This window comes from Saccostrea cucullata, unplaced genomic scaffold, assembly GCF_032062105.1.
Source record: "Saccostrea cucullata isolate Sc308-1 unplaced genomic scaffold, CSIRO_AGI_Scuc_v1 ctg2379, whole genome shotgun sequence".
NCBI classification, from domain to species: domain Eukaryota; kingdom Metazoa; phylum Mollusca; class Bivalvia; order Ostreida; family Ostreidae; genus Saccostrea; species Saccostrea cuccullata.
The window spans coordinates 1-24,225 of NW_026935770.1; the positions used below are offsets into that span (position 1 = coordinate 1).

Sequence of the window (24,225 nt, forward strand, 5' to 3'; positions counted from 1 at the left end):
ATGACGACCGCTGAAATGGGAACTGTAGCATAATTTTTTACTATAAAAATAAAACCGTATTTTTAAAAAATCCGATGTATTTCGGGTTTACCATCTATGATTATGATTTTTTTTTTTAATAATAACAAGTTTTTGCTATCAGCTGGGCAATTTACATTTTTTCCATAATTCCCCCGTTTAAATTTGTGTTTCCAACTAATGGAATAGCTCACTTGTGAAAACAATATTTTAACTATTTCAGACGTGTCTATCGGTGCCTCAGTTGACAATTTCCTCTTTGCGTGATATTAGTGTCTATCTACTTACATAATCAATTTTAAAACCCTTTCCAATTGATCCTTTAAAGTTTGTATAAAAGACAAAACAAATATGATGGTTCATGATCATCGCATTTTTCCCGCGTTGACTTTTTTTTTTTTTTTTCCCCATGAGACACTTTTTACCGCAAAATATTTTCATTGGAAATCAATTGCCAACAGTTATAATTATTTTTCTGTTTCAATATTTTGTGGTAACGACTGTGCTTATGTGAAATTCACACTTATTGTGTAAAATTCAGCAATTTTCCGGAAAACCTCGAACCATGCTGCGGTTTAAATTTAGTATGACATCATAATATCCGGTTTTGAAAAAAGGGCACATGTGAAATGTGTCAATGCTCTATGTTGATAATAACCCAAAACATATTTTCTAACCCCTTTTTCATAATTTCAAATTTCTGGGCCCAAAATCAGGATTTTTGGGTAAATTCTTGTTCAAATCATGCCCCCGGGGGCAAGGGGGGGCCAAAATGGCTGACCCAAGTTTTACTAAAATATTGGAAAAATTTTAAAAAATCTTCTTCTCCAGAACCACTGGGCCGGGAAAAGTGAAACTCATGTGGAATCATCCTCATGTAGTGTAGATTCAAGTTTGTTCAAATCATGATCCCCAGGGCTATGGTGGGGCCAAAATGGGTGAACAAAATTTTACATAGGAATATATAGGAAAAATCTTCTTCTCAAGAACCATTGGGCCAGGAAAGATGAAACTCATGTGGAATCATCCTCAGGTAGTGTAGATTCACATTTGTTCAAATCATGACCCTAAGGGCAAGGGTGGGGCCAAAATAGGCAAATCCAAGTTAACCATAGGAATATATAGGAAAATTCTTCTTCTCTTCCCCAGAACCACAAGGCCAAGAAAAATGAAACTGGTGTGGAATCATCCTGAGGTAGTGTAGATTCAAGTTTGTTCAAATCATGACCCCTGGGGCAAGGGTGGGGCTAAAATGGCCAACCCTAGTTTTACATAGGGATACATGTATCCTGTGAAACCAATGTTTGAAAATCTTCTTTTTAAGTACTTCAAAGCCATGATTAGTGATATTTATATGGAATCATCCTAAGGTATAGTGTGTAGGATTTAGTTTCAAATACATGAATCCCTAGGGGTTAAAAATAAGACACCCCTCCCCACCATCACCTCAGTAAACTTTCAGTTCTAATCTGATATGTGGTGCTTTTTCCAAGCCGATATGCTCAGGTGAGCTCTGTGGCCCCTGGGCCTCTTGTTATTACAACTTATCATATTAGTATCAAACAACTTCAAAATTGTACTATGTTGTGCCATGACAATACGTTATTTTTATAAATGTAGAACCAATGTACATTACATATTAAATAAAACAGTTTACTATACGACAATGTGCATGTTAGGAATCAAGAGAACAGGTTTAAGATATAAACGCTATATAAAGATTGTTCCCAAATTATACACATCAATATGTAAACCGAACAATACCCAGTAGACCTATATATATTTATCAACTGTTAAATTATTCAGAATAAAAATTGACTATAAATATCATTTGAATTTACGAATTAGCAAATTTGTTATTTGTTAAATAATTTAGCATTTAGATTATTTTCAAACTATAGTGTCTTTTCAAACTTATCAGTTATTGTGTAAATCAAAACAATTAATTTCCAATTTACCATTGATACACACAATCCAAAATGTCTACTTGTTTAACAATGAAAATGTTATAACTGTGTAATGACATATAAACACACAGAATGGTTGTATAAAAGAAAAGGACACATGTAACTGCAATGTTATTTTTCACTGTAGATACTAGGCCTGAGTATCGCAAGCTATCTAACGATACAATACATATCACGATATGGTCTTGCGATACAACATGTATCATGATACAGCTGTCAACAGTCAAATTTATGGTATCTTTAAGTATTCTTGCTTGTTAACCTCTACAGTTATAGAAAATATTAAAGAAAACTATCTTGAGACCCAAAATCAAAGTTATTTAGAGGAGGGCATATACACGGTGTAGTACCTAAACGGTTGCTATCAGAAAAAATTGCGCGTTCATTACTGCTATCTGAAAAATGAGCGGTTGCTAGTGGAAAAAATGGACGAAATTGTAAGTATTTTTCTTCGCTGGCTCAACAAAATGGTCAATAATTCAATTATTAAAACTTATCCGCTTGGTATTTCACCCTTACGGAACGTTACATACATTTTGAAACTAACATGTATATTTAGAATTTTAATGAATTGAAGAATTACTGATATATATGACGAAAACTGTCGAAAGTGTTGGACACATTTACATGCACGTAAGAAATATATTAAAATTGCGTCAAAAGTTTTAGATATTTGATAAAAATGAATCGACAGTTCGTTGTGTATTTGTAAATATTATTGGTTATTTTATATCATTGTCCGCTTTGATGGGTTTTTTACAAGCTAGAGCGTTTTTATTAGGAGAATCTTGTGTTACGGCTACTATTAGACAACGGCACCAGTTACTATTTGAATAGGTTTGTTTTCAAATTTCATAAATTAAAATCACATCCTCAATTTACATATTTATGCAATTAATATAGTTCCTTAAGAAAACTATATATACACCTTACATTCTTTCTAAATGATTGACTTGTCGTGTATGTTACTTTCCATCATGCATATAATGACAAATTTATCGTATATTTATAATGTATATTGTAAATACATTGTAGTAGAGTTTGTACATATGTATGGCATGTACATGTACATGTACATGTACCCCTGTACACATTGGCTTTGAAACAGGGGGAGGCTAAGCCTTCACACTTTTTTTTTGCAAAGATACAGACATAATATAGGCACCGAAAACTTGGGCTAATCTTTTTTTTATTGGACCAGGTGTAGCCCCATCTTTCAATTTGCTTCCGACTTCTATGACATATGCACACACACACACACACCTGTCTTGTGTAAGCCATTAAATCATGTAACCACTCAATTTATTATATTCCAGCTATGTTATTATTCCAAATTGATTGAATTTACGAATCGGAATTTTTAAAAATCATAATTATCGATACACAAACCACGAGAGATTATTTGTCTCAAATATTTATGCAACCCACCTCTATATATCCAAACATAAACCTACAAATTAGCAATCTCCATATCTGATTTTAAAAAAATATGAATTGAAAAATGAATAAAGCTCACATAAAGTTATAAAGTTTTGCTGTCCAACGTCGATACTTACTCAGGTACAAATTCAATGAAAATATATAAGTCAATTTATAAGAAATTCGACAGTAAAAAGAAGTGGAAAACATTAATATAAACACCACGCTTTCTTTCGTGGCGGGGGGGGGGGGGGGGCGGTGGCTTGTCTTTCTTACCTATATATATAATTTAAAGAACTCTTAAAAGCCTACTGGGGAGAGGGGGGGTGATGTTTTGAATATTGCATGTTAGTCGTTTAACAAACCAATGCATCACCGTACTTCGAAAAAGAAATATGGAATTAGAAATATTTGACAAAGCTTATACACTGTACTATAACTTTACTAGATATTATACATGTTTAAGTATACATGTAGGCTACAACAATCCCCCAAAACTCTAACTTAAGAAAGGTTTTAAAGAAATGATTGTAATTGATTGTAAATATATATTATATGCTATATCAAATTGATTTACGGGTCATTACGTAAAGCTTTCTTTTTATTTGTGTAGCAATCCTTTTCGAAGATCAGCTCTACTTTGCAAAAGTACAATACATTCGAGTTACAGACGCGCCCCCGCCCCCCCCCCCCTCCCCTCCACATTTTGTTCCAAGCATAACCTTTACTTTCTAAAATGTTCATTGAAAGACCTGTTGACTATATTCCAAGCATAACTTTTACTATATTGAAAATTTTCACTAAAGCCCCCCCCCCTTTTTTTATTGCAGCATAGTCAAACAGGGGTAGGCGGTTGCGCGTGAGAAAAAATGTTACTGAAAGAAGTTTGACAATTTTCCTTTTTTCCGTGTCAGCCTTTTTAAAAATAGATTTGAATTTTTCTACCCCCCCCTTTTCAAAATCGAAGTTACACCCCTGAGTTAAGATGGTAAAAGTCAACTGCATACTGTATATAGACATCTTATTTCACAGGCAATTTGGGATATTAAAAATGTAGATTTATAGACATTTGCTGCCATAAGTTTGTTTCATATATCTGGTTATAAGGAAAATTTTCAAATAGCAGCCGGTGCAATGTTTTCAGTTATTAACCGGTGCAATATTTGCTAAGACCCTGATAGCAACCGTAACTTTAAAAAATCGTGTTTTTATCCAAAATCTCTTTTAATATTCACTTTTCAATTTTTAAAAATTATTTCTAAGTATTATTATAGATTGACGCATCTTTAAATACCAAAATACCCACAATCTGAATAATAGATGATTTAAAAAAGCATAAAAACTGGGTATTTATTGACTTGAGATTTGGTACAGGCTTCGGAAATTTTACTAATTCTAAATTATTAAAGGGCTATTCTGCAAATTACACATGACAACATCTATAGAAATATCTTACTTGTTCCGTGCACCTGGACTTTTCAGAGATTATCTTGATTTGGGGTCTTAATTTCACTGTTTTACAACTTGTTCTAAGAGTTTTCAACATATTTATTTCTGCTAGCAGCCGTACAATTTTCGAATAGCAACATTGAACGCGGTTGATAAAGAATTTTAAAATAAGACAAAGAACATTAACTTGTACTGTATCACGATACATACATGGCGATACGATATGCGTATCATGAGACCTTGCGATAATACGTATCGATGTATTGCTGTATTGTTACACCTCTAGTAGATACTTGTACACTGTCAGTGTGTTGGTGTTATATTGTCCTACATAGAGATTGTTCTCATCATCCACACACACACTAAGGGGATCCTCTACCCCTTGTTGTTGTGTGAGTAATAGAGACAAGAACTGACCGTCCTGATCAAGGAGGTGAACAGTCTCACTGTTATAATCACACACCAGGATGTGACCGAGGATATCAGTACAATTCCAAAGGGATCGAACTCTGACCCCTGACCTGTGTAGGAGAACCTGTGTTGTCCTGATTTATTCACCACCACTACTGCCCTATTAAGAAGGTCTGATGTACAGATATCTCCATTGATGTTTTCTGTTATGTAGCATGGTGATTATTATACAGACCCTGCCCTTTGTTATCCCACTGTATGTTCTGTAGTTCTTTTCCTGTCTTGTTGTACCTGGTGACTTTACACGTCATCCCCACCAGTAAGTCCCCATTGATGTGGGAGGAGTGTATGCTGAGTGGACTCCAGTTTCCAGTTTTAATGAATTCAGTGATATTATTATCCTGTGTTATCCTATTGATGACTTTCTTGTATCTGTCTGTAAAGATCAGATCCCTGTCCTGTGTCACCGTGTGGTAACCAAGTCCACCATTGGTTTTTATCTTCTGTATCACATTCCCCTGTAGATCTGTTTGGACAATATTACCCTTTTTGTCACTGATCCAGAGTCTGTCTGGGTGATCTAGTGATACATGGTATACATTATCAACACCTGGTACATTGAACTCCCTGACCTTGGTGACAGAGGCAGATAGAGACATTGTTTGTTTCTCGTCAGATTTCTTCCTGTCTTCTTTCATCTGTTTATTCATAGGATTCATTGCTGTATTGTAGACACTTTCAATGGGCCTTATTTCTCTCTTCTCTGCTTTAGTGTTGGGGACATGTATTTTTCCAAGTAATTTGGTGACATCACTATTGCTGTATTGACCAGCAGTAAATCCTGGTATGACTGGTTTTGTTGTCTCTGGTATGGGTTGGATCTTTGGTTTCTTCTCAGACATTAATTTCTTTGGCTCTGTGGGGGACAGGCATCTGTGAAGCTCTTTCACAAGGGTATTAAGATAAGTGATGTAATCATCCACGGTCCTGTCTTGGGAAATTAGATCTTCTAACAGTGAATGCTCTATCTGGTCTAACTGCTTCATGTTCTCAGATATGACTGTGTCCACCAAACTTTTCAGGGACTCACCTTCAGTCTTCATGGATGTTCTGATGTTGTCCATGATGTGTTTGATTTCTGAGGAATCTTTTTTAATTTCTTTCTGTAAATCTTGTGATGTGGGGAGAAAATACTCGTGAATTTTGGAAATTTCCTGTTGGAAGAGTGCAAATTTTTCTGCGTAGACTGCTTCAAGATCAACAAATTTATGCCTTTCGTGGTCTCCCATCGTAGCACATTTAGAACATAGTGGAACCTGGCATTCTTCACAGAGCATGTCCACATCTTTAGTGGGGTAGATCTTGCATTTTTCCACAGGAAGTTGTTGTTTACGTTGCTGGTAAAGGACCACCTCATGGTTCTTGTTTTCTGGACTTTTCAGATGTTCCTCGCTGCATTGTTTACACAATCTTTGATGACAAGGGTTGCAGTAGAACTCGCAGTTTCTTTCACAGTCTTCAATGCCACACTCTAAAAAGTGCTGGGCCCAGCGGGGAATATCAATTTTAGAAAACGCCATCTGAAAAAATAGGATTGTATGTTGTTAGTATACATATGTTCTAATCTATATTTGTTTTAGAATTGGGGAAAAACAGATATTATTTGTAAACATGTCAAAAGTGATATAATTATTCATTCAATTTGCTAAATAAATTTTTTCTTGGTTTTTATTCCATCATTCATATAAAATTTAAAAGTTGATTTAAATGAGATTAAATGACCTTTATTATACATGTACTTACAGCTTTTATGAATGACCGACAAACGACATTGTTGACAGCTAGACTTTGGATTGTCAATGAGATTTCAGTCGAGACTTGAACAAGATCTGTATTTACTTCCTGGTTAAAATAGAGATAAATATATATTTAAATACCCATACCTGAGGCCTGTTTAACAGAGCGAACGTTTGCCAGCGCTCGCAAACATTCTTTATACCTCCATTAAAAAACTTCCATGACATCACCCATTGTTAATATAAGTCTATGTATATATTTAAGGAATGTTTTTAAATTTAGTGTGAATTATTGGTGTGTGAAAAATCACACAGACTTGTCACTTAGGCATATTTCATGAAGCGTGCTAGCGCTTCAAGAAAATTATGCCTTATGTTTACATTTTTCAGTGTCTATAAGCACCAAAACTATATTGCTGCAATATATATATATATATCCAACTGACACAAACTATATTTAGGAAATTGCAGTATGTTCTTGTTACTCATGTCTGTCTGTCCATCTAGCTGTCCGTTCATTGGTCTGTCACTTTTCTTCCCTGAACTCCTCTTACATTTTACACAGTAGCCTAATCATTTTTGGGAGTTGAACTATGTTCAATCTCCCATGGTCATCACGTATTTAACATGCGCATTAATTTGTGTTGATTATATAGAGCCGAAAGCGAGGCTACTGTGTCAGCTGATTTTCTCCGATGATATTCAACAGAAAACATACATAAACATCCGCCACAAATAGTTCATGTCATTTTCTCCTGAATTGATCTAATTTTCATATATTGAAATGTAATTAGATGTAATAATGATAACGTAATCTTACTTTGAATATTAGATTTCGTTCAAAGTAAAACTAAATTATAAAAAAACCTCTAAAGTTTTTCGTAATGGAACTCATTTTTTATGTGGCGTCAAACACTGAAAAAGATACGATCGACAAAGCTACATACTAACGGCAAGCGGTAAATCTAGTCGTCCCAACGCCCGACGGTCCCAGATTTTTAGCAATTTCTTTCCTATCGGTTCTCAGAATTTATTCAAACTTTTCATGAACATTTCCTTGGTTTAAATGAATTCATTTATGCATAAAAACTTTAGGAAACATACGTATTTATTACTAAATCAGCAGTATCACCTGCCAAAAGCGGTAAATCTTGTTCTCTGTTATAAAAGTTAAAAACCAAAAAAGGACACTGATGTTTTCGTAAAATCAATTTTTAAAAACAACAAAATGAAGTATATATTTTTTAAATAATTACATATTTGAAGACTGTGAGCAGTGAATTATATAAATTATCAACCGCCTCTAATATAAATATAATGGCAGTGTCAATGTTTGGCAATGGGAAACCCAAAATATGTGTAGAATGAAAAGTAATAGAAGGTGCACAACGGCAGTATGTATTAAAGATTCTATGAAACTTTCGTTCAGTGGTATTATAAGAGTTGCGGATAAGAGATGGGTATACCTAAAGCGTAACAAACAGATAGACGGAAATCCCGATTACTGTGAAATCACTAATTTTTGTGGGGGTTTAATTTTCGTTGTTTTCATGCTATGAAGAGACCAACGAATTTATATCAACCACGAAATGTAAATTCTCATGTGCACAACTACTAAAAAATTTTTAATCCACGAAATTAAATCCCCACGAACCAACATTTTTTCCTCAAACCACGAAATTTTGACCCCACGAAAATATGTGATTTTACAGTAATATATACCCTCCTGCTTTTCAAGCAGGGGGTATAGAAAAGGACTAATGTAGGCAGGCAAGCATTATGGCCCCTGCATTTTTTTTTGCTATTCAATGTCTCTGAATGTCTTTCTCAAGATTGTTGCAACTCAAAAAATCGGAAACAGTTGTCTGTATTTGAAATAATAATATTGTTCACTCACTTAACCTCCCGATCAAAGATTATATTTAACACCATGTTCAACTCCCATGAGTGCTTTCTGTACTTTGATTAGTTAGATATGCAATAAGGTTTCGGAATTTTCATTTAATAGTTCACATGAATTTTAGAAGACTTAGTGGAACTTTGGCAATTTTTATCCAGACACTTATTGATGAAAAAGAAAATGTTATTTGCAGTCGTTGCATAAATAAAGTTGCATAATACCATATTTATAAGTGTATATTTTGTGTATTACAGATTGCTATGGGTCTGCCGCTGTACCGGTTGAAGGACATCAGACAGCTGTATGAAGTGGATACGTGGGGGGACAGTCCTATTGATTTCTCTAACCCCTCCATACACCCCCGACCCCGGGGCCATGTCATAGCAGCCAGAATCACCAGCGAAAACCCTGACGAAGTAAGATTCTGTAAAAAGACATCAAAATTTGTTGCAGCAAAATGAGAAGGAAAACTCAATCCATTCATCAGAAAATTGAGTTGTTTCCCTTAAAGAGTAAACTTAATGTTAATTCCCTTCTTTGTGCTACAATACATTTTGGTTTGATGGCCAGGATAAATATTCCTTTTCATCATTGTAGAATCCCTTATCATGAACTTAATAATTTATATTATATACAGTACAATAATCATATACCATATTAAAATTCTCCTTTTGCAGGGATTTAAGCCTAGTTCTGGGACTGTCCAGGAGTTGAATTTCCGCAGCAGTAAGAACGTGTGGGGGTACTTCAGTGTGTCTGCCACGGGGGGACTACATGAGTACGCTGACTCTCAGTTTGGACACTGCTTCTCCTGGGGAGAGAACAGGGAGGACGCCAGAGAGTGAGTATTTATAGGGATGGGGGTAAGGGAAATTGAAGAAGAGGGACTAGGGAATTCCAGATATTGCTTGATATCACAATATTTTGTAACAAATATTTTGAAATTGATTGCATTTATTGTTATGTCAAGCAATATCTAGGGAGGGGGAAAGGTTAGGGCTACTAATTGGGAGGGGGTAGTGGGATTCAGGATATTGTCTGATATTATGTAATTATCTTGTAACAAAAAAATTTTCAAATTGATTGTATTATTTGTTCTGAGTTAGATACTTGCTTTATCAGAGTCAAAATATTATCCCTGAATTTTGAATTTATTTTCTCCATTGATTTAACTTTTTCTATCTGAAATATATGAGAAATTCTTTATTAGGAAGATTTAATGATTTACAAGGCTAATAAATAGTAAGCTTATTAAATAGAAAATGTTAGGAAGGAAGCATTTCTTTAACTTCATTTTTAACAAATTACAGGAATTTGGTGGTGGCGCTGAAGGAGCTCTCAATCCGTGGAGACTTCAGAACCACGGTAGAATACCTCATCAAACTCTTCGAGACCGAGGAATACCAGAACAACAAGATAACGACGGGCTGGCTGGACAAGTTGATATCTGAGAACGTCCAGGCTGAGAAGCCAGACGTCATGCTGGGCGTGATATCCGGAGCGCTCCATATTGGGGACCACCAGATCCAGGAGTGCTTCCAGATGTTCCAGACCTCACTGGAGCGCGGACAGATCCTGCCGGCTACGTCGCTCAAAAACCACGTGGACGTGGAGTTCATCAGTGAGGGGATCAAGTATAACGTCAAGGTAAGGTCAAGGACAGGACTTGTTTGAGCATTATTACCAAGTTTGATTTTCTGTGAATGAGAAATTTAGATTTCCTGAATGTAATGTTGTAAGCAAAGGGAACAATTATAATGTAATGGTAAGGTCAAGGGAAGGACTTGTTTGAATATTTATACTAAGTTTGATTTTCAGTTAAAGGCCGAGATTTTTAACCGTACGGTTTTCTCAGGTAAGGGGAGGGACTAAATTTTACTTGCATGGTACCCCGAGGCATTGACGGTCGTGCAGACCGTGGGAAGCGCTAATCCCTATACACAAACAGTATACACAGGAAGTCCTTGTGTATTACAATGTACCTGTACAGCTTGATGGTCTACTGTTCATTATAAAATTAGGAGAATTTGACATCGTAAATAAAAAAAATATCAATAGTAGTTAATGATAATTGTAAAATTTTGTAATTTCAGACTTATATTTCATATCAGACAAGAAGATATCTCGCAGACCGACTTTTGTAAAAATCTACTGTATGTTGTACGTCACATGTACAACAACAACGACTTGGGTTCTTTGTAGAAAAAAATAATCATTATGGAATCATGTCAATTAGTAACAGTTACTTGTTGTTTACTGTGTATCAAAAGTCGCGTGGTCCAATTTTAAGCAATTGTACATTCTGTAACCTATTGTGAAAAAATCACGATAACGATGGTTTTGTAAAGTTAAATTTCATACTAGTATGTGTGTATTTTAAGTTAATTTAGGTTATAATAAAAAAAACTGTAAACAAAATATTAAATTCTTGCTTTCATATGCATTTCTTTCAAAACTATTTTTTACACCTGTGACCTCGAACGAAGGTAAAAATGCAACCCACGAATCTTAATACTTTAATTCTTGACCAGATAAGGTTGTTTCTTATCAGATATTTTGTTTTCATCCTTAATTAATCATTACATGCAAAAAGTGTTATCAGCTTAGTTTCTCCTTAATTTTCATCGTAATTTTTCGCTGCGTTTGAAAACAAGAATCATTCTTAATTTTTACAAGTGAAAACAAGTTTTCATTCACCTTTGCAATTTTCATTAATAAAAATATACACAATCTTGATTTATTTAAGGAGGGACCTATGTCGTTCGACGTCAAAGCAGCGTTATATGACGTCACAATAGCGACGTTTGTTTTTTCCCGCTGACTTTTGCAACTGTGATTATAGGCGTAACATTGTTATTAATCAAAAACGCACACATTGTACAAAAAGATTTTTTTTCATCATTTAAAACAGTTTTATTTCATGTATGGAGTTTGTTAATATCAGATTTCTCTTCCTTTGGTTGAAAATTCATAAAAATTTCTGTTGTGAAGAAATACCTCTATGATATGCTGATATAAAAATGCAAAAAATGTAAGATAAAATTCAGCAAAGACAGCGGCTTAAATTAGGGAGATATGTTAAATTTCATGATTACCATTAATTGTATTTTCTGGATAAAACTAAAAAAAAAGGAAATGTACTTGTACCTATTTTTACTTATTGATTTTTAGTGTATGTAGATTTTATTGTATAAAGTCATTCCTATTAGGTGTTGGTTGTTGACGGAGAGGGGGGGGGGGGGGCAGAATGATAAGAATGAAGAAAAAAAGAGTATATATGTTTAAATTATTTCTTATCAAAACAAAATACTCGTTTTTTGCAAAATAGTTTTATATTTAGAAGTTTGTCAATGCTAACTTACCTTTTTTTTAGTGCAGTAAGGTCATTATTTATGACCAAAGAGTGCGAAAATAACAGAAAAGGTTATATTTCGCGTTTATTTTATCATAAAGGTATACTTTTTTCCTCGTTAAAATAAAGAAAGGGGTCATTTCTTAAAAAAATATGAATTACCACATTTTCACACAAAGACTTTTTAAGATATTACCTGTTATACATGTCGGAATTGTAAAAATTACGACAAGAAAAACGGGGTGAAACTTACATTGTGCTCCTGTATAATTTTTTATGCGAGATGAATTACAATGAATTTGCCTTCATTTTAAAGATACAAGTCATATAAATTAAATACAGGTTGATTTCGAATGTGGTTTGACATTTTTGGTTCTTTTTAGCGTATATTTAGAGTAGAACAATAACTTCTGGAAATAATCTATTTTTAGCATTTCACACTGTTTTTGCACATGCTCCTGTGTAAAAATAAGCATATAAAGGTATTGTTTTTAATACCTAAAAATTAAGATCAAGTGGTCAGAAAAGAAATGTCAAAGTTTTGAAAATTTCACACAAAGACTTTTCGGACATAGGTCCCCCCTTAATTGAAATACAATGACTCACAGAGATGTTTGTAAAACAGATAATTGATTAATTATAATCAAGCTGAAATTGTTTACGATTGTGATTTAGCGGTAAACATTAGAAGACCGAAAGTTAATTTGATGATGGCGACGCGTGTCAAACAAGGTCAAAAGAGATATACACAGGGACAAGTAGCTAAATGTCAATCAATTTCAAGTACCCAATGATGGACCTTAAATTATTTGATTGACGGGGAGATACAGACCAGGTAAATCTGAGGGCGGTGCTTATTATCTCGGGCTTTAATGAGAAAGAACTATATGCGGTATATTACATATACATGTATTTGCCCCCACAAAAGTCATATTTTGAAAACTTCCTGAAATGTGCTGAATTCAATAAATTGTATGAGAAATATGAATTAACAGAAAATATTATAGTGTCAAAGCAGTGTATTCACAATTTTTGATTTTATGATGTCACAAACTAGTCCGATTCTATATCCTTTTTCAGAAAGAGGACAAAATGGACAAAATTTCAACAATTTTAGCTTTAAAATTTATAGAGCGCAAGTTTGTTCAGGAACAATATTGACATATTTCATTGATATTATCATTATACACATTATATTAAAATATTGATCCTGAACACACATGCGCTTGGTGACATTTACTCAAAATATCGACAAAATATGTACATTTTTCTGTAAAATTCATAAAAAAATGAAATTTATGTCATGTTTGTGACGTCATTATGTACATATGGCGTCATTAATTATGAAAATATTCAAAATTCAGTGCTTTGAAGTCAGCATATTCTCCCCTGTTTAAGAACTTAATTAAATATATCTCCATCAAAGTTTGATTTGGGGGGCAAATATTGGTTATTACCAAATAAAGTTCTTTGTGAATGTTAGGTTGTACTTTTATCAATTTGAATACTGTACAATAGAAAATAAATTGTACATCAAATAAATTCTGATCAGAATTCAACACTGTTCAGTAAGTGTGAAAAATAATGCTTTTGACAACTTTTTTTTAGCTCACCTGAGCCGAAGCTCAAGTGAGCTTTCTAATCGCATTTTGTCCGTCTGTCCATCCGTCTGTCTAGCTGTCCGTCTGTCTGTAAACTTCGCACATTTTAGACTTCTCAAGAACCACTGGGCCAATTTTGACCAAACTTGGTACAAAGCATCCATGGGTGAAGGGAATATAAATGGTTAAAATGATGCCATTGGGCCAAGTCCCCTCACAAGGGGAGATAATAAAAAAAAAACAAAAATAGGGTGGGGTCATTTAAAAATCTTCTTCTCAAGAACCACTGGGCCTGAAAAACTGGAACTTATGTGAAATCATCCTGGGGTAGTGTAGATTCTAAATTGTTCAAATTATGACCCCCGGGGTAGGGTCACTATGGAGAATCAATTTTTACACAGAACTATGTAGGAAAAATCTTTAAAAATCTTCTTCTCAAGAACCACTGGGCCAGAAAAGCTGAAACTTATGCGGAAGCATTCTGGGATAGTGTAGAATCTATATAAATAGCTCAAATCATGACCCCCGAGGTGTAGGGCGGGGCCACAGGGGAATCAAGGTTTTACATAGAAATATATAGGAAAAATCTTTAAAAATCTTCTTCTCAAGATCCACTGGGCCGGAAAAGCTGAAACTTAAATGGAAGCGTTCTGGGAGAGTGTAGATTTCAAATTGAGTACATTATGATCAGTGGGGTAGGTTGGGGTCACAAAATTTTTTACAAAGGGCAAATCTACTAAAGAACAGCATGGTCAAAGCTTCTCAGGTGAGCGATGTGGCCCATGGACCTCTTGTTATTAAATACTTATGAATTCCATTTTTGTTGTTTATTTTTTCTAGGTGGTGAAGACAGGGCCAAACAACTACTTTATTTGTATGAATGACTCCATGCTGGAAGTGGAGGCACACAGGTGATTTCAAGAGAGCAGTTTGGTTATTCAGATTGTAAATGTGTGATATCTCAAGCATTGAAATAAATGATAAAGAATCTGTATTTAAGGGAAAAAATATGAAAGTTACAGAAACTTTCAATTGTAGAATATTTAATACAGTAACTGTAAACCAATTTTAACTTGCAGCAACTTTATATTGCAATTAACTGTGGGTAAACTAGTTTTCAATGATAAATTTTTGCAATCAAGTCTTCGGAGCAGGAGGTATACTGTTTTACCCTTGTGTGTCTGTCCGTCTGTCTGTCTGTCTAGCTGTGTGTCCGTCCGAAACAAATTTTCGTTGCAGTTTTCTCAGCAACTACTCATCGCAGATGCTTGAAATTTTAACACAATCTTCTCTGATGCATGCCATATGGTGGGATACATTTTCGTTCAAATCCCATGTCAACTTCCTGTTTGTGTGTGCGTCTGTCCATTTCACACATAACAAATTTTCGTCGAAGTTTTCTCAGCAACTACTAAACGTAGATGCTTGAAATTTTAACACAATCTTCTCTGACGCATGCCATATGGTGGGATACATTTTTGTTCAAATCCCATGTCATGATGTCAACTTCCTGTTTGTCTGTGCGTCTGTCCATTTCACACATAACAAATTTTGGTCGAAGTTTTCTCAGCAACGACTGAACGTAGATGCTTGAAGTTTTAACACAATCTTCTCTGAGGCACACCATATGGTGGGATACATTTTTGTTCAAATCCCATTTCAACTTCCTGTTTGTCTGTGCATCTGTCCATTTCATACATAAAAAATTTTTGTCGAAGTTTTCTCAGCAACTACTCAACGTAGATGCTTGAAATTTTAACACAATCTTCTCTGAGGCATGCCATATGGTTGGATACATTTATTTATAAATCTGATGTCAACTTCCTGTTTGTCTGTGCGTCTGTCCATTTCATACATAACAAATTTTCGTCGCAGTTTTCTCAGCAACTACTCATCATAGATGCTTGAAATTTTAACACAATCTTCTATGAGGCATGCCATATGGTGGGATATATTTTTGCTCATCTCGGATATTAATATCCTGTTTGCCTGTGCGTCTGTCCGTTTCATACATTACAAATCTTTGTCGCAGTTTTCTCATTAGCTATTTATAGCGGATGCTTGAAATCTTATTACACTCTTTGTTGAGGTATACCATATGGTGGTATTTATTTTGATATGAATCTGATGTCAACTTCATATTTTTCTGTGCATCTGCCTGTAATTGAACTTGTGTATTTTAACATGATAGTGCTTATTTACATCAGAGCGGGGGTATTGCTAGTGAGCTTTGGCTCACAGATTTCTTGTTTTATCTATTGTTAATAGACAAAGAGACTTTAAGGTCCAGTTCATGGTGAGAAAAATTCTTAATGATGAGGCTTTCGCAAACCTAGTGAAAATTTCTCGCACACAAATAAAAGTTGATTTACAATACTTAATTTTGTTTACAGACTAAGTGATGGAGGTTTGTTAATTTCGTTTGATGGAGCCAGCTTCACTACTTACATGAAGGACCAAGTAAGCAGCTACAGGATAACGATAGGAAACAAAACCTGTGTACTTCATAAGGAGAATGATCCTACCAAACTCAGGTATTGTATAAAACAGCTACAGGATTACTATAGGAAACAAGACCTGTGTACTTCATAAGGAGAATGATCCTACCAAACTCAGGTATTGTATAAAACAGCTACAAGATTACTATAGGAAACAAGACCTGTGTACTACATAAGGAGAATGATCCAACCAAACTCAGGAATTGTATAAAACAGCTACAGGATTACTATAGGAAACAAGACCTGTGTACTTCATAAGGAGAATGATCCTACCAAACTCAGGTATTGTATAACACAGTTACATGATTACGATAGGAAACAAAACTTGTGTACTTCATAAGGAGAATGATCCTACCAAACTCAGGTATTGTATAAAACAGCTACAGGATTACTATAGGAAACAAGACCTGTGTCCTTCATAAGAAGAATGACCCTACCAAACTCAGGTATTGTATAAAACAGTTACAGGATTACTATTAGGAAACAAGACCTGTGTCCTTCATAAGGAGAATGATTCTACCAAACTCAGGTATTGTATAAAACAGTTACAGTATTACTATAGGAAACAAGACCTGTGTCCTTCATAAGGAGAATGATCCTACCAAACTCAGGTATTGTATAAAACAGTTACAGGATTACTACATGTATAGGAAACAAGACCTGTGTCCTTCATAAGGAGAATGATCCTACCAAACTCAGGTATTGTATAAAACAGTTACAGGATTACTATAGGAAACAAGACCTGTGTCCTTCATAAGGAGAATGATCCTACCAAACTCAGGTATTGTATAAAACAGTTACAGGATTACTATAGGAAACCAAACCTGTGTCCTTCATAAGAATGATCCTACCAAACTCAGGAATTGTATTAAACAGCTACAGGATTACTTTAGGAAACAAGACCTGTGTCTTTCATAAGGAGAATGATCCTACCAAACTCAGGTATTGTATAAAACAGTTACAGGATTACTATAGGAAACAAGACCTGTGTACTTCATAAGGAGAATGATCCTACCAAACTCAGGTATTGTATAAAACAGTTACAGGATTACTACTATAGGAAACAAGACCTGTGTCCTTCATAAGGAGAATGATCCTACCAAACTCAGGTATTGTATAAAACAGTTACAGGATTACTATAGGAAACAAGACCTGTGTCCTTCATAAGGAGAATGATCCTACCAAACTCAGGTATTGTATAAAACAGTTACAGGATTACTATAGGAAACAAAACCTGTGTCCTTCATAAGGAGAATTGTATAAAACAGTTACAGGATTACTATAGGAAACAAGACCTGTGTACTTCATAAGGAGAATGATCCTACCAAACTCAGGTATAATAGGAAACTGTGTAAAGGGAGAAAACTCTGGTACAAAATCAAAAACTTCTAAAGAAACTAGGAGACTTATTGTTCAAAGAACAATAAGAGGTCTTTCCAGCTTTTTAAGTGTTTCCGTGTCATTTGGGTTGAAAAAAAGAATAGAAAAACAACAAAAAAAAAAAAAAAAAAAAAAAAAATGAAAAAAAAAAAATCATGATGTGCTCCAACATAATCGATCCCTGGACCCTCTGATTAGCAGTTCGAGCGCTCTAACCACTACACGGGTTCCGTTGAAATTGTCTTGTATTATAGTCGAGTTAAAGTTACCGGAATTTCCTTGATTCATTGACCAGTCAAAGAGATCCACTTAACAAACTTCTGACAAGCTCCTGGTTGTATATGTGAGTTGTAATGAGATTGTTTTCGAGTTAATATGTAAGGGATATTGTCTGATTACAATTATGATATTGCTTTTAACGGGGATACATGCATTTGAGGTTGCGTAGCAATTTATGTATTTGAAAAAGGCCGCGTGCGTTTTGACAGATATGGTAAACTCATAGGTATGATTTAATAATCATTTCTATTTGAATTGAATTCATAGTTACCAGCATAAATTAAACTTGAAAAATGCATCTCAGGGAAAAAAAAACGTGTCATTCAGAGCGTGGAAATTTATTTGACAGGAAAAATTGCTATTTTCGAGATTCATTTCATTAATATTAAATCTAAATAAAATTGAAATAAATTCCACATACTAAAGAAAGCAAGAATATTTAGTATCGAAATATCGTATTGGAGCAGGAGAATCGAGTGATATTAACAACAATCGAAGAAATGGCCAATACAAGCTTAAATTATTTTTTATACCCAGAAACAATTAAATTTCAGACAGAAAAAAATGTAGATTTCGCCGATATTCACTAGAATTTAATTGTACTTAAGAGACTCACCGTAAAACTCTCAGAGCACTTTCTTTGAGGTGTCTTCTACATGCTGAACTGAATTTTATCTTGATCTTTTATTTCCTTTGAGTTGTAGAAAAAATTTCTATGCCGCTATTGATTTTTTTTTTTTAGAGAAATCAGGGGAGGGGGAGGGGATTATATAAGTATTTGTTGACGTGAGAATTATAAGTACCTCCACATACTTAAGCTTGAATGTGACCTATGGGCCAAAGGTCAAGGTCATTCATCAAGGTCAAAGGTCAAGGTCATGCAAAAAAAAAAAAACAACCAACAAACAACACTTTTATAAACTTGAGTTTTACACTTGAAGCTGAATCTAATCTAGGTAAAGAAAATGAATATATCTTTTTAAACTTTTGAGAAAGGTCAAGGTCAAAGGTCAAATATCAAGGTCAAAGGTCAAGGTCATTTGAACCAAAAGCCCGTAAATAAGCAATTTCGATACTTTCCCAATGACCTTGACCTTTGACCTTGACCTTATATTCAAGGTCAAAGGTCAGAAGATCTCATGCAGTTGGGCCCATGTCCTTACGACTTGTCGTTAAGAAGTTTTTAGTTCTTTCTAAACATCATAAACTGCCAGGGGCAATAACTACTTTAAATGTTTACGAATTCTTTCGCATCAATAGAATGAGAAGTGTACTTAATTAGTCGCAGACATTGTTGAAGGTTTTATACCTCTACGGTTTACGGTTTCGGAGGAGTAGCGATAACAAGGGTTTACAATGAAAGGGGCACTAACTTTTATAGGGTTCAATCTTAAGGGACAAGCATGGAATCTCTGAAATGGTTTTAAGAGTACATACTAAAAATGCAAAGAAGTTTAGAATTTGGCTAAGAACAAAAGAGCTATAAAAAATGCTTAATTTTACATATTTTGAATGACCTTGACCTTTGACCTTGACCTAGATTTTAAAGTCAGAGGTCAAGAAATCTTTTGCAGTTGGCCCCATGTCTCTACGATTTGTCGTTTTAGAAAAGTTCTTGATATTCGTAAACATCGCAAACATTCAGGGGCAATAATTCATTATAGGAGTTTACGAATCCTTTCGCAATGTTTGATTGAAGAGTCTTCTAAATCAGTCGTACACATTAATAAAGGTTTGGATTCTCTGCGGTTTACGGTTTCGGAGGAGTAGCGATAACAAGCTTTTATTGCGAAAGGGGTCGTAACTCCGAAAGGGGTCAAAGCTCAGTGGTAAAAATCAGTATACGCAGGGTCAACTGCTAAAATCTTTTACGGAGTACATTCTTGTCGACTAAAAATCTTTTCGATAAATCTTGAAACTCAAAATCACACGGCGGAAAAATAATAAAAAAGAAAAAAAAAAACAGAAGAAAATCAATAGGTCTTTCCAGAGAAAGTTGGAAAGACCTAATTAGTTAAGAAATGTAACATCACAGAAACTGGGACTATGAAATGCATATTTAGAATTAATAATATCAGGTATAAAATATTTAAAATAATAAATTGATACAAGGTATTTTTTGTGACTGCATCCAAATATTTTGGCTCTATTTTAAAACTCCTCAGACACAGATGTATTAAAAGACAGATATCTCTTGTTAGATTCAAAGATTACACAAATAAAATTGAAAAATTACCTTTAGTAGATAGTCTTTTTTTCATGCATGAATGTGAATGATTTGAGAATGTCTATGTTTTCTATGAAGGTCCCCGTCTGCTGGTAAGCTGTTGAACTACATGATAGATGATGGAGGCCATGTGTTTGCTGGGGATGTGTACGCTGAAATAGAAGTCATGAAAATGGTCATGGAACTTAGGGTCACAGAAAATGGATGGTAAAAGATGTCTACAAATTTCTTGTTTTGGTTATGGAAAACAAGCTATTACAAATTCATTGATTGTTGTTAACGAAGTCAGCAATATTTCAGCCATATTTTGGCAGAATGTTCAGAAGTGATCATTTTAGGGATTAAAAATTTATAAGTTATGCCTATTATTAAAGTCAAAACTAACTTACCTGAAATTAAAAATTTTTAATCAATGTATGAAATTTCATTCTCAGAAAAAGAAGTAGGTATAGAGAACATAAGCTTTTATTTAAGAATTAACCAACATTTTTCTTGTTTCAGTGTTCATTATGTTAAGAGGCCGGGAGCGGTGTTGGAAGGGGGCAGTATCGTGGCCCACCTTGACCTTGATGACCCCAGTCGTGTCCAGCAGGCCCAGAGCTTCAAAGGGACACTCCCCCAACCCCAGGCCCCGCCCACCCACGGGGAGAAGCTTCACCAGATCTTCCAGAGTACGCGGGCCGAGCTAGAGAACATCCTGGCCGGGTACACACTGCCTGATCCTTACTTCAAACCTAAACTACAGACCTCCATAGAGAGACTGATGAAGTGTCTGAGGGACCCATCACTGCCTCTACTGGAACTGCAGGTATGAATAATTTATAATTGAAGCAGTAATTTTAAAAGAAGGATTCAGTCATAATGTGTTTTGTAACAATTTATTTGATTTGAAATTTAATTAACAAAAATTATATCATTATAAATATCATGATAATGATAGCAACTAGATATGATTTACATTTGGTGACTGTTATGTGAATTTACATTTCGTGCTCATTTTTTCCTCAATATTAGTCAGAAATAAGCATTTTTATGGAAAACTTCACATCATTGTGAATTCTGATTTTTTAGGAGATTGATGATGGCATGTTCATAGTTGTAAATATTTTCAAGCACGAAGTGTCTTATTGTTAGAGAATAAATAGATTTTGCAGCTTTAAATCTGTGGCCATTGTGAGTGAAAACATTTAATTTTATTTTGTAGGATCAAAAAACAGCCAGTGATTTCCAGTAATATCACCTCACCACAGTTGGAGAAAGCCATCAAAAAACAGCTTCAGTCATACTCCAGTAACATCACCTCTGTACTCAGTCAGTTCCCCAGTCAACAGGTAAAAATCAGTAACAGCTTCAGTCATACTCCAGTAATATCATCTCTGTACTCAGTCAGTTCCCCAGTCAACAGGTAAAAATCAGTGACAGCTTCAGTCATACTCCAGTAATATCACCTCTGTACTCAGTCAGTTCCCCAGTCAACAGGTAAAAATCAGTGACAGCTTCAGTCATACTCCAGTAATATCACCTCTGTACTCAGTCAGTTCCCCAGTCAACAGGTAAAAATCAGTAACAGCTTCAGTCATACTCCAGTAATATCACCTCTGTACTCAGTCAGTTCCCCAGTCAACAGGTAAAAATCAGTGACAGCTTCAGTCATACTCCAGTAACATCACCTCTGTATTCAGTCAGTTCCCCAGTCAACAGGTAAAAATCAGTGATAGCTTCAGTCATACTCCAGTAACATCACCTCTGTACTCAGTCAGTTCCCCAGTCAACAGGTAAAAATCAGTGACAGCTTCAGTCATACTCCAGTAACATCACTTCTGTCAACAGGTAAAAATCAGTGACAGCTTCAGTACTCCAGTAATATCCCAGTCAACAGGTCAAAGGTAAAAATCAGTGACAGCTTCAGTCTTACTCCAGTAATATCACCTCTGTACTCAGTCAGTTCCCCAGTCAACAGGTAAAAATCAGAAACAGCTTCAGTCATCCTCCAGTAATATCATCACTGTACTCCATCAGTTCCCCAGTCAACAGGTAAAAATTAGTGACAGCTTCAGTCATACTCCAGTAACATCACTTCTGTACTCAGTCAGTTTCCCAGCCAACAGGTAAAAATAAGTAATCAATTCTATTGTTGTTGTTGAAATGCTGCCATGCCAAAAAAAATATTTAAATAAAATTTTGAAATTAATGATTAATGATAAATGATTAAAGAGAGACCATGCTTACCAATTCTTCTCTCTGATTAGAGAAAGACAACCAAAAAAAAAAATTGTGTATTTACAAATAAGGGATAACTCTAAAAAGTGTTTTAATTTCAAATTAAAATATTGAAAGAATTACTTTATCAAAATGTTTATTTTGCCACTAAAATGAAACTAAAATATAATTGTATATTTTGCCACTAAATTAAGGTTTATTTGCTCACATGCTTCCTTTTAGATTGCAAATGTGATAGACAGCCATGCTGCCACTCTTACAAGAAGAACAGAGAGAGAAAACTTCTTCATGACAACACAGGGCATAGTTCAACTAGTTCAGAGGTTAGAGGTCATAGTATTACTGACCTTTGGTAATCTCAAGTGTCCCAAATTTCTTGTAAAGCATATCAGAGAGTATATTTTCTTCTGACAAGCATGCATGTCAATCCAACCATATCAGATTCATAATTGAACCAAAAAATTGAATGCCTCTTCCTTTTGCATGTGACAGTTCTATCATAAAGCTTAATGGAATGAATTTTGTGTATAATTGTTCTTGGTGTAACGCATGTGACATTTTCTTTTGACAGTGGATCTAAGGGGTAATGCTAGTGGGTTGTGAGTAGGATGAATCACAAGGTTTTAAGATTTCTGGTCACCATTCAAACTTTTTTTCACACTTGATCTGAACAGATAAACTTGAAGTCCAGTACATGCACATTTCTGAATTTTCTTTTCATTTTCGTTAAAGAAATAGTCAGATAAGATATGCATGCCTCTAAACTTGAATAAGAGCATTATCTGAAAATCAAAATACATAATCCCACTTGATACTTTATTTATACATATTTCAAAAGAGATTACCAGTCCATTAAAACTGTTTTAAGTTTCAAGTTTTTTAGTAAACATTTTAATTGATTAGTGGGAGGGGGCCCTTACTGAGACAAATAATCTTGAAAACTTGTATGGAACTGTTTTGCACTCTTCATAGACCTTCTGGCATTAACCCCATTTCTATTCCTTTTGTTACCACAGCCTTAATGTTCTGTATTTGTCTGTGTGTGTAATTCCAGGAACTGCATCTTATATTTTGTGGTTTTTGTCTGTGTCTGTGTATTGCTTTTCTCACCCCCTACCCCTTTCTTTCTCCTTTGAATGTGCTTCCATAATGATCATAACTCATTATTAATTACAGTCCTAAACATATGTACTGAAGCCCACTTGACTTTTTTAGAGAATTAGAAGGAATAAGAATCAGAAAATATGTTCAATTCATAGTACACTGTATTAATAAAAAGTTTTGAAGAAAAAAAGACTAGTCTTATATCAAAACGTCGCCATATGTGCTTTGAAAATTCACCAGTGTTTAAAATGTGTGTTATCTCTGAATTGTAGGTACCGGAATGGAATCCGAGGTCACATGAAGAGTGTGGTACAGGACTTACTAAAACAGTACGTCAGGGTAGAGGTCCAATTTCAACATGGTAAGAATATAGTCACCCATCCTCCCCCACCCACTTCCAAAAAGGAAAATGGTTTTAAAGTGTATTAAAACATTGCTTTAATTATAAATGAAGTAATATTAATTTTTTTGCATTGACTGTTTAAAAAATAGTTCAAAAAGTGTATTACAATTTATATGTTTTTATATTTAGTAGCCAAATTTTCTGCCCTTGCATACAACTTAATTAATACCAGCATATTTAAGTACTTTTTGAGTACCATAA

General features: G+C 34.6%; 1 protein-coding gene and 1 pseudogene across 4 annotated transcripts in view; one reads left to right on the top strand and one right to left on the bottom strand.

Moving 5' to 3' along the window:
- Positions 1–5,127: 5,127 nt before the first annotated feature.
- Positions 5,128–7,118, bottom strand: LOC134243744 (E3 ubiquitin-protein ligase TRIM45-like; annotated as a pseudogene).
- Positions 7,119–9,220: 2,102 nt separating this feature from the next.
- LOC134243746 (acetyl-CoA carboxylase-like) overlaps positions 9,221–24,225 on the top strand; it is a 36,991-nt gene continuing 21,986 nt past the window's right edge. The window contains exons 1-9 of one of the 4 annotated variants that reach the window (XM_062725985.1): positions 9,221–9,376; positions 9,638–9,801; positions 10,271–10,607; positions 14,754–14,824; positions 16,307–16,447; positions 20,376–20,504; positions 20,799–21,105; positions 22,740–22,840; positions 23,894–23,982. In XM_062725985.1, the coding sequence (XP_062581969.1) occupies positions 9,221–9,376; positions 9,638–9,801; positions 10,271–10,607; positions 14,754–14,824; positions 16,307–16,447; positions 20,376–20,504; positions 20,799–21,105; positions 22,740–22,840; positions 23,894–23,982 (1,495 nt within the window). Of the gene's footprint in view, positions 9,377–9,637; positions 9,802–10,270; positions 10,608–14,753; positions 14,825–16,306; positions 16,448–17,686; positions 17,746–20,375; positions 20,505–20,798; positions 21,106–22,021; positions 22,073–22,318; positions 22,332–22,739; positions 22,841–23,893; positions 23,983–24,225 lie in introns of those variants that run through there. The other 3 variants (XM_062725986.1, XM_062725987.1, XM_062725988.1) reach the window with 3 other exon arrangements.